The sequence below is a fragment of the Lathyrus oleraceus genome, chromosome 5 (assembly GCF_024323335.1).
Source record: "Lathyrus oleraceus cultivar Zhongwan6 chromosome 5, CAAS_Psat_ZW6_1.0, whole genome shotgun sequence".
Lineage (NCBI taxonomy): Eukaryota > Viridiplantae > Streptophyta > Magnoliopsida > Fabales > Fabaceae > Lathyrus > Lathyrus oleraceus.
Window position 1 is genome coordinate 192,551,137 of NC_066583.1, and position 12,024 is coordinate 192,563,160.

Below are 12,024 nucleotides of genomic sequence, written 5' to 3' on the forward strand. Positions count from 1 at the left end.
TTACCTAAAATCACTGTCCAAGATGTCTACTTTTCCTCCCAAAGGAAGACTTAAACTTATGGAATTAGAGACTCTAAGTATAACCCTAAAAGACTTATATATGGAGAATCATGAATGATCTATTCTACCACTAGAAGTAATAATGATATTTCACTTGATTTATAAGCAGAACAATATCTCCTATTATCTAATTTAGCAATTCCACCATGCAGATAAAGGAAGAAAAGTTCACCACGATTCCACCATACTCACAAAAGAAAAAAATGATGGATATATGGTAGACAATTAAAGCAATATGATCATTTTGAATTCTTGATCATTCATAATTACTTAGTTAACCTACTTGTGCCATCAAAATTTCCTTCAATAAGAAATATTTCTCTTGTCATATACATAAAAGTTAAATACACTGACGAATGTTAATTAGATGGACGTAGCAGCTCAACTCGTGATAGTTGAAATGGCCGTTCAAAATCTACAATTTCAACAAAGAACATATTTTACCATTCCGAACTTAGAGACCAAGATTAGACAACCCACAAATTTAATTAATAATATGCATTCTCAAAGATACAAATTTACTAATTCTAAAATTTAGATAATTAAATTAGGAGTAGTGCGATATGACTTGAGTGTCACATCCATAAACTACTTTTACTTGTTTTTTATTCGTGGTAACCTATCAAATTATTTTTTAATATACATTTATGTTTAACAAAGAGTGTTAAAAAATAATGATAACTAGAAATTTTAAATTATTAAAAGAATCAATAAAAAATAGTGATAATTAAAAAATTATTTAAAAAAAGAATAATAATAATATTTCTTTTTTATAAAATGAGTAAAACAAATAATGATAATTTAAAATTTAAAAAAGAGTGACTAGTTAGTGGTTATTTAAAAGATGAGTTAGGTGTGTTCAAATCCAAACCGATTCAAATAAAAACTGCAATCGATTAAAAAAATGAAAACCGAAAAAAACTAAAAAATATTAGATGTGTTTGGATGTCATTTTGTAAAAACCGCTCGATTTAGATTAGATTTTGGACTAACTTTTCAAATCGATCCAAATCAAACCGAACCACATATATATAATTTTATAATTTTTTATTTTTTAATAGTATGATATGTTGTGTTAATTTTTTAAAATACTATTTATTAGTTTGATTTAATCTATTTATTTTTATTATTTCATTTGTTTCAACTATAATCAATCATTACCATTTTGTAATATTAACTTTTAATATAGTATGTGTTATATATTATATCAAACTTATTATTTATTAGTATTTTTATAATATTAATAAAAAATATAATTTGTAATTTGAATATTCGAAAAATCGATCTAAATTAAACTACATGAAATTCGATTGGATCATATCATATTTTTAACTAATCATCTAAAATCGAATGATAATTTACAAAAAAAAAAAGATTGACAAAAAAGAGTCGCTTGTTAGTGTTAGTTTAAAAAGATAGTGATTGAAAATATTTATAAATAATAATAAATAAATATTAATAATAATAATACAAATTAAAAACTAATTGAAAAAAACCTAAAATTTTTAAATAAAAAAAGTTAGTGAGAGAAAGTAGTTAGTTGAAAAAAAAACATAGTTGGTATTTTTAAGTTAAAAAATTAGTAATAAACAAATATAAAAATAGAAAATTGTTTAATGGTTAGTTTTAAAAAGTTAGTGAAATGATTATTTTACTATTAAAAAGAAAAAATTCCAAATTAGTGAGATAATAAATAAATAAATATATAAATAATAAATTACAAAAGTATTCTTAATTAGGAGTATTTGCAATATGACCTGAATGTCACTTTTATAAACAATTTTTGTATTCACTCTTTCTAGAATTGTGTGCGATAACATATCAAATTATTTATTATATACATTTGAAAATGTTTAATAAAGAATGTCAAAAAATAATAATAACTAAATTTTTTAAAATATTAACAGAATCAATAAAAAATAATGATAATTAATTTTTATTTAAAAAAGGATAATGATAATTATTTTTAAATAAGTAAAACAAAAAAATAATTTAATATTTAAAAAAGAGTGGCTAGTTAGTGGTTATTTAAAACATCTCATAGTGTTTTATAAAAATGATAATTAAAAAAAAGAAAAATGATTGACCAAAAGAGTAGCTAGTTAGTGTTACTTAAAAAAAAGTTAAGATTGAAAATATTTGTAATAATAATAAGGCTTAAATGCACCTTTTTGTTTCCTTAATTTGAACATTTTAAATAATTTATCCTGGTATTACAAAATTAATTATTTTGGTCTCTCAATTTTGATGACCTTTGAATTTTTGTGGTCCCCTTCCATTTTGGCGTAGATGGCAGTGATTACTAGATTTAAAAATTATTTTTAATTACATGGAATCACTGACTAGGATAATTTATTTTTATGGTCCCCCTCCAGTTTTGCGTAGGTGGCAATAACATTGAGTATGAGCATAATCATGGGATTGATGATATGTATTGGACCACAGTCTTACCTTCTGATAAGTTAGTTGATAAGGTGAATAATTTTGACGTGGATGATGACTCTGATATGTTGCATACACCTCCTGCTAGTGATGATGATGAGGAACATGAGAGGTTTCCAGCTTATAAAAGTGGAGAGGTATTCAAGTTTCGACTAGGTATGATGTTCAACAATAAAGAGATGGTTAGGGATGCTTTGAAGAAGCATGCAATGGAGATGAAGAAAAACGTTACTTTGGAGAAAAATGATGGAAAAGGGATGGTAGTAAAATGCATGGATGGTTGTAAGTTCTACATGAGAATTTCTAAAAGGGTAGTGAACCAATTTTGGCAAGTTACAAGTCTAGTTAATGAACACACATGCCATATAACTGCACATAATAGGCAAGCAAAGACAACATGGTTGGCCAAGAAATTTGCACATATTCTAAGACACAACCCTGACATGAAATCAATGGGATTGATTGTTGAAGCTGTTGATAGATAGGGAGTGAAGTTATCCCATGATCAGGCATATAATGCCAAAAGAAGGGCTATGAATTTGATCCAAGGTGTTGGTATGGACCAATTCGACCATTTAAGACGTTATGTAACAAAGGTACTAAAGTCAAACCTTAATAGTAATATAATGGTGCAATATGCTGATTCTAATGAAGGTCCTAACTTTGAGAGGATTTATGTATGCTTGGATTTGCAAAATATTGTAGGCTATTAATAGGCTTGAATGCTTGTTTTTTGAAAGGAGACTATGGTGGAAAATTGATGGCAGTTGTGGGGAGGGGTGAAAATAATAAGATATATCCTATTGCTTATGTTGTTGGGGAGGCTGAGACAAAAGACTCTTGGGAGTGGTTCGTCAACATTCTAATTGAGGATCTAGAAAGCATAAACCATATGTCATATGCTTTCATTTCAGACCAACATAAGGTAAACTTTTAATGCAACATTCTTTTGCTTTCATTGTATAAGTTTTACCGAATATAGTGTAACATCATATTTCTTATCACTTTACATTGTTGTCAGAGCCTAGTACCAGTAGTGCAGAGTGTGAGTGCACACGTGGAGCAACACCTTTGTGTGAAACATCTATATGGGAATTGGAAGAAGAAATATTATGGGTTGGAATCGAAAGAGGTTATGTGGAGTGCAACAAAGGTTGCAACTATTGCATTATGGGAGAGGGAAATGCTAAGGATGAAAGGCTTGAATGAAGCTGCTTGGAAGTAAATGAAAGATATTCATGCACAACACTGGAGCATGTCACATTTCTGGACTTATTCTAAATGTGACCTTCAGGTAAATAGCATGTGTAAGGCTTTTAACATGAAGCTTCTAGAGTATAGAGATAAACCAATCATAAATATGTTAGAAGGGATTAAGCATTATTTGACTAAGTTGAAAATTAGTCAGAAGGATGCATTGAGTAAGTATAATGGTGATATTTGTCATATAGTACAGTTGGTGCTTGTAAAGAACAAGAAGGTTGCTGAAAATTGGACACCTACATGGCATGGTGATGATGATTTGGACATATATGGTATGACAAATAGAAACAAAACATATGTTGTTAATCTAAACCAAACAACACATGCTTGTAGAAAATGGGATTTAACTGGAATCCCTTGTTGTCATGCCATAACTTTTATATGGAAAAACAAGAAACAACCAGAAGAATATGTCTCAGAATATTACAGGTTCTTGTCATAAAATGTGTATTGGTTATTGTCATTATGCGCATAAAATATGCATTGATTATTGGTTATTGTCATTATTTCTGCATGAAGAATACTTTCAAGAAGACATACTCACATATCATTTTCCCTACCCATGGCCCACAATTGTTGCCTTTTGAGGACCAAGTAGCAATCAACCCACCAGTCATGAGAAGGGCAATTGGTCACCCCAAAAAGATGCGCAGGAAAGTCATTTATGAGCCTAGAAACCCACATGTCCTTCCTAGAAAGTTGTCAACTGTTACTTTCCATAAGTGTAGAGCAATGGGTCACAATAAGAGAAGTTATAAAGGAAAGAGGGTTGCTGACAGGGCTATCCCAAAAGGTGGAAATACAAAGAAAGCAAATGGTGGAAACGCATCAGAAGTTGGAAATAACAAGAAGGTAAATGGTGGAAATAACAAGAAGGTAAATGGTGTAAATAGAAAGAAGAATAATAGTACAAATATAAATGCATCAGAAGTTGGAAGCTCGTCCCAAGCACCTCAACCTATATAACCATCAGTCATGAGAAGGGTAATTGGTCTCCCCAAAAAGATGCGCAGGAAAGTCATTGATGAGCCTAGAAACCCACATGTCCTTCCTAGAAAGTTGTCAACTATTACTTGTCATAAGTGTAGAGCAATGAGTTACAATAAGAGAAGTTATAAAGGAAAGAGGGTTGCTGACAGGGATATTCCAAAAGGTGGAAACACAAAGAAAGTAAAGGGTGGAAATGCATCAGAAGTTGGAAATAACAAGAAGGTAAATGGTGGAAATAGAAAGAAGAAGAATAGTACAAAGAAAAATGCATCAGAAGTTGGAAGCTCGTCCCAAGCACCTCAACCTATACAACCATCTCAACAATAGTTATTTTGTACCTCAGCCTGATATGACAGTACTTTGTTTCATGTTATGACATTAGTTATCTTGTTGTAGTGGTCTGTTATGACAATAGTTATTTTGATGTAATGATAATGGTTATTTTTTTGTAATGGCATTAGTTATCTTGTTGTAATGACAATGGTTATTTTGATGTAATGACAATGATCTGTTATGACATTAGTTATCTTGCTGTAATGGCAATGGTTATTTTGCTGTAATAGCAATGGTCTGTTATGACATTAGTTATTTTGTTGTAGTAGTTTATAATGACAATGGTTATTTTGATGTAATGACAATGCTTATTTTAATGTTTTGACAATGTTTATTTTGGGTGCATATTGGCCTGTCAAATTTATATGTGCATATTGGCCTGTCAATTATACATATTGCATATTAGGTTGTATGTGAATATTGCTTGCAAATTTTTTAAACAAATGGCTTACGAGGTACCTATTAAACAGGTTTCATATCGCACAAAATTTGTTTGCATACTTTACCCATATTGCACAAATTTTGCTTGCATGTTACATATTACCATTACACAAGTTTACTATCACAAAATTAGAACAAAATTTGGAACAAAATTGGAATAAATTTGGAACAAAATATTTCGATTCATAATTTCTAGTTACATGGTTTACATCAGGGTTGTTTCAAAACCTCATCAACTAAACAACAACATCACAACATGGTTGATTCAAAACTAAAAAGCATAGGTAATTCCTAATTCAGTAAACTTGTGGCAACTAGTCCGATTAACAACACAATGATAATCCAAATTGTAAACTTCAACTGATTTTCAGAAACTTAATCTCCATCTTCAACATCCTCTTTGTGCTTACATTCATCGACTTTAATCTTCTCTAGACCTAATCTTTCATTTAATGAAGAAATCAAGTATTTTGATCTTGGAGTCATCTCCTCATCATACTAGACAAAATGATTGCACCTTTTCTGCCCCTGAAGCTACAAAGAATGCAGAAGAAATAGAGTTTCAATGAACTTCTAATCTAACAAACGTAAATTTGAATGAGATGAGTTACATAGATTTATACCTTGTACATTCCACATCCACAGAAACGACGTCATGGGTTAGCATCAGTCCATGATGTCATCAATGGTGCATCCAAGCCACATCTACATTTGTCACTGATGAAATGAGATTTGCTGCATTTGCTTCCTTGAGAGTATCTGGATATGGTTCAAGATTGAGAAAGGTATGATGTAAACAATGGGGTTCTGGTACTTTTTAAGAATGATTACGCAATTTAGGGTTTCATGAACTGGGTTAGGAAAGAGACAATGGAAACTGACGAAGGAAAGATGATGAATTGATGATTTAGTTTCAATTTATTATTTTTAATTTGCTTTTATAAATATATTTTATTATTTAACTTATTAAAAAACTTTTTCAAAATTAGAATAATTAACTTGATTAGTTTTTAATTTTAATTACTGACGTGACGCCAACAATAATGTATCAACTCAGCCTTTTCACTTGTCAGATAGACCAAAGTCTGCAGGAACAAATAAACCGAGTCAAAATTGAATTGCAGGACCAAAAAATTAAATGGGGAGACTAAAATATTAAAAAAAAGTAAATAGAGGGGACTAAAAGTTCATTTAAGCTTTTTTTTAATGGTGATTAGGAGATTTATTATTTAATATTTTTTTACATTATTAATTAATAATTTTAATTAAGTTTTTAGAAATTAATTAATTTTTAAAAAAGATTAATTAATTAAAATTTTGAAAAGTATTTTGGACCTTTAAGTCCATCTCATTTCAATACTAACCCACCCAATATTCAAGTTTGTAAGATGTAGTAATAATGAGATATATTAAAAATCAATGTGGAATTTTAATGAGAACCAATTGTATGATGCATGTATATTGGTTTTTTTATACATCCACACATGTGACTAATTCAATTTACATAATAAAATCTGATAAATTCTGTGGAATGAATTGTTAATTTAATTTACAATAAAGATTGTCATTAATTCAACCACATGAATTAATTATATGTTATAATACAAATTGAGTTAAAAAGTCAATTAAATAAAATTAATTACATTGTGATTAACTAGATGCCAAATAAGTATATTAAAAAAGTGTACATAAAATTTTCTTTATTTATATGTATCTAGTGTGCAGATAAGTTTCTTGTTTAACATGTTGATGTTAACGGACAAACTGTTGTTATATTTTGATCATTAAAATAGATATTTGATTTCGTGGGGTATGAAATCTCAATCAGTTAAGAAACACAGTAGAATAATATATATATATATATATATATATATATATATATATATATATATATATATATATATATATATATATATATATATATATAATGTCAAAGTAGAGAAAAAGAATATATACAGACCGTGTAAAATATTTTTATATTATTAATTAATTAAAAATATATATTTTTTAAAATTATATTTTTAATTTTAAAATATTAATATACACTGAATAGTATAATTTTATTAAATAATAATTTAAAACTATTTTAAATTAATAGTCTATTATCTTTAATCTCATCAAAATATGTTATTTTTTACTTGCCATCCGGGTTGAGTTGAAAAACAGAAAGAAAGAAAAAAGGCCAACAGTTTAAAAGTAATTTTCTTGATGCTATACTTACACGCAATTTGAATTAGTAGTTAAGATTTAATTTAAACACTGATTTTGACACGTCTTTAATTGCCTTTTTTATCCCAATCAAAATGGTCGATAAGAACATAAGAAACTTTCATAAAACTGATAATGACCATTCCACCTTGTTAGTTAACTAGGTTCGTTGTATATCTTTTTTTTGTAACAATAAAATAATATCCGTTAAAACTTTGTTTTTTTAAACGTGTATATATGAATTTACATAATGATATCAAGCTTATAATATATTATGATAGGAAAATGTTCAACCTATTCCATTTAAAGATAGAAGTTATCAGAATTTTTTATTCTAACATCCTTTTTCTTTCAACTTACTTCCAAATAACCAACTTTCCATTATATTTTTCAATATATATACTCATGTTTTAAATATAAAAAAAGACTTTAAGAGGCTATTTGTGTTCCCTCTCATATTTAAATGTGATGGCCTATTGAATTGACACTTGATGTTTTTTCTTAATTTTATTTATATTATCTATAGTCTTTTTTTTTAGATTTAATGTTACATATGAATTTATCTTGTCGGTGATTTATCAGAGCATTTAAATTCGCATGTAACCTCAAATTTGCAGAAAAATTCACAAATAACATAAATAAAATTAAAAGAATACAAAGCGGCAATTCAATTGAAGCCCTCCTATTTAAAAAATATAGAAGGGGGCCTCAATAGCCTATAAATGTCCATTTTTTTTTGTTGGAAATATGGGTACATTAGAAAACATGATAGAAAGTTGGTTATTTTGGAATATAAGTTAAAAAACATGGGTATTGGGGTAATAAATTCAAGTTATCACATGATTTTAAAACTCTGATTTCGAAAAAAAAATGAATTTTATTTTTATTTTTAGGAAAACTTTAACTCATTCAACAAAAAATCGATGCATAAATTATAGATGCGTCACATTTTTTTTAAAATACCATATATTCCATCGATTGAGCTGAAACTGAAGGGTAAAATATTTAGAAGATACACCTTCGAATTTCAACAACTACATTTCAGCATCTTTTAATTTTTTTTATGACTTATTATCTCTATTGGGCTGAAAAGTGAGGGATAATGTATTTAGACGACACACCTTCGAATCTCAGCAACTATATTTTAGCATCTTTTTATTTTTTTTATGACCTATTACCTCGATTGAGCTGAAAACTGATGGATAAAGTAACACATTTTAATATTATTATTATTATTATAATTATTATTATTTATGACCAATTTGATGAAAAAAAGTAAGTAACGAATCTTTGTCGTCCATTTATAAAGCAACAATGGTCAAGCCATTGCCAACTCATCAATTCACATGAAACATTAATTGTAGTTGTATCAAGTAAATGTTTAATATTGTTGTTGAAATTTAATATTTAACGATTCTATTAATTTTATTTATTTGTTGTTGTTGTTGAGATTTAACGTTTAAAGATTCTATGTATTTTGTATTTGTTGTTATTATTGTTGTTCTTGTTTTTTTTTTTTTTGAGATTTAATGTTTAAGGATTCTATTGATTTTGATTTTGTTGTTTTTATTGATGTTATTGTTGATGATGAGGAGGAAGATTTAGAATTTGTCAACAAATTTGATACTTTACCCCCCAGTTATTGTTTAAAATCGAGGTAAAAAATAGTGCAGTTTCAAAAATCCAAAAAATACAATTACTGAGGATCAAACCCATGACCATTGTCACCTTTCTCATCGGTTATTCAAAAATCGATGGGTAAAGTGACATGTTTTAATATTTCTCTTTGTTATCTCACTTGTGTAATCGAGGTTATATCCTTTTGCGTTCGAGGTGAAATGTGTTTATTTATAGTAGTAAGATGAATAATCTTCCTCTCTCAAGTTCATATGAAGATGAATTGGCTCATCTGTGCTTAATGGAACACATTAAAGAAAAATACTTGGAGGTAAGTGATTTGGTCTCACATTTTAAACCTTTGTATAAATAGTTATCAAATGATTTTCAATAAACACATGTTGAAGCGTTAAATGAATTTAAGAGAGTTCTCTCTCAAAAGAAAAAAATTTAAAACTTGAGGAATAAATCTTAAATATATATTTTTTTTTAGAATCATCGAAGGAAGAGCACACATCTCTTGTTAATGATCAATTACATATCTTTAATAATTTAAAATAAAAAGTAGATATAGTTAAGTGTGATATTTTTTCTAGTTTAAAACCTAAAATTTAAATTTTGAAAGGACAAATAACTCATCTTTCCAAGTCACCTAGTATTACTTCTATTAGTTAAAGTGATAAAAGAAAAAGTTTTAGAAATACTTTTAAGAAAAATGCATTTTCACTAGAAATAATGGGAAAAGTAATTATTTTAAAGTTGTTAGTCATTATTGTGGTGAAAAGGGTCATATTAGGCCTATATGTCATAAAAGTCCGTGGTGACCTCATGACATGAATTCCTATAGAAGTACTAACCCCAAGGACCTAACACAAGTTTGGGACATAAATTACCTTGTAAATCTTCTTGCAGGAATATCTAATCATTATGAAAAGAACATGGTTTCTAAATAGTAGTTGTTCAAGACATTGACCAAAAATGCATAGATATTTATTGATTTTGTTCATAAAGAGCATGATCATGCCAAGTGTGAAGATAACAACCAAAGAAATATCTTAGATGAAGATATTTTGAGAAACTGCTAACAATCATCTTAGATAATGTGTTGTTATTTAAAAGGCTTAAACAAAATCTCTAGAGCATTACCATGTTGTGTTATAAATATGAATCTATGTGCTTGCAGACATAACTCGTGGAACAAGTGATTCCAAGCATAAGAGGGGGAGTTGGATATTGATATTCAAAAATCATGATTAATTTAAAGTTCAATTACTTAAGACAAGAAGTTTTGTTAGAATAGTTAAAAAATAGATATAAAAGCAGCGAAAAATGGAAATATGGAAACATAAAGGAAAGTAAAGAACTAAAAATAAAGAGTGAAAGTTTAGAGATATTGCACTAGAATATATAGATGTTTGACCAATCTATTGGCCTACTTCTCTCCTCAATAGAAAATTCTCGGGAGTTCCACTAATAATAACCTTTGATCTTTTACTAGGTTATGTCCATGAAATTTCTTACAATCGACAACGAGATTTTAATAGGATGATCCCTAAAACCATGTAGACCTTTTCACAAGCCAAGCTCACAAACCAAGAACAAAATTTTGACCAATCAAAATAGAGGTTTTACAAGGACAACATCAACAACCAACCAAGAGAAAATTCAAGAGAATCACACTATTTTAAAATAGTTGAACACCAGTACAAATAAAACCCCACAAAGGCATTAATACAACTTTTAGTGAGAGAACGAATAAGAGATGTTATTTAAAATCGAATTCTGGTATGTCAAATAATTATTAGGTGCCTTGCTTATATAATAGAAAATATAGCTTAAAAGAAAAAAAAATCCATGAGCTTTTTAAGGCTCATAATTAATTATGCCATATGGATAATCGATTGTGTAGTATAAATATGGAAATTTATTCAAATTGTGCCGTTACTAATCGATTATAAGTCCTAGTAATAGATTATGAGGTGTTACAAAAGAGATAATCCTTAAGTGATAATCGATTATCTAGTGTAGTTTTCACTCATAAGGGATTATTTGATCTTGTAATCAACTAGCTATATGAGAAAAACAATTTCTTGTGATTTTATCAAAATCCGAGAGTACTGGAAAAAAATTGTGAGTGTGTGAGAGTTTCCTTATTAACTTATGAGTTACTCTAAGATTTTTACAAAACACTGGTCAATCAGACACTACGCTAACCACACGACTGACCAAACGAGATCTCACACTTCCTCTCTTTCACAACTTTGAAGCTAAAAGTTCCTTGCTATATTTCCTTTGGATTTAGAATTTTATTGGAGCCTATAATATTCCCCCTAATGAGGTTAAACATAAATTTGGATGAGAAACATCATCAAAGACAACTGGAAAGATAACATCCAGAACCACTATGATAAAGCAGAGGATCAAACAACAAGATTTTACCGAACATCAGAGTCATCATCAAAGCCACCGTGATCCATCAATAGATCACGATATTAGTTGCAGTACCTGCAATTAAATAGATCTACATTCTCCTTCTTTTTTATGATAACAATATATCTCTCAAGGAGGTGGACAAAACAGTAAAACATGGGTGGTAGATTGGAGCGGTTAAACTTCCCTGAAAAATATAGAGAGTATACCATTCTCTCTTTGAAGTATACTTTTCTCCTT

The 12,024-nt window shown here is 28.6% G+C and overlaps 1 protein-coding gene across 1 annotated transcript; it reads left to right on the forward strand.

Annotated features, from left to right (window-relative positions):
• Positions 1–3,128: 3,128 nt before the first annotated feature.
• On the forward strand, positions 3,129–4,731 carry LOC127079631 (uncharacterized). Its single transcript, XM_051020014.1, has 5 exons — positions 3,129–3,156; positions 3,243–3,427; positions 3,524–3,723; positions 3,805–4,177; positions 4,285–4,731. The coding sequence occupies exons 1-5, from the start codon at positions 3,129–3,131 to the stop codon at positions 4,729–4,731; spliced, it is 1,233 nt and encodes a 410-aa protein (XP_050875971.1).
• Positions 4,732–12,024: the final 7,293 nt, after the last annotated feature.

Coding starts and splice junctions, on each gene's coding strand:
- LOC127079631 (XM_051020014.1), top strand. CDS start 3,129: ATGGTGCAATATGCTGATTCTAATGAAG. Junction 3,724..3,804: donor TTGAATGAAGCTGCTTGGAA/GTAAATGAAAGA, acceptor TCAGGTAAATAG/CATGTGTAAGGCTTTTAACA. Junction 4,178..4,284: donor AGAAACAACCAGAAGAATAT/GTCTCAGAATAT, acceptor TTCTGCATGAAG/AATACTTTCAAGAAGACATA.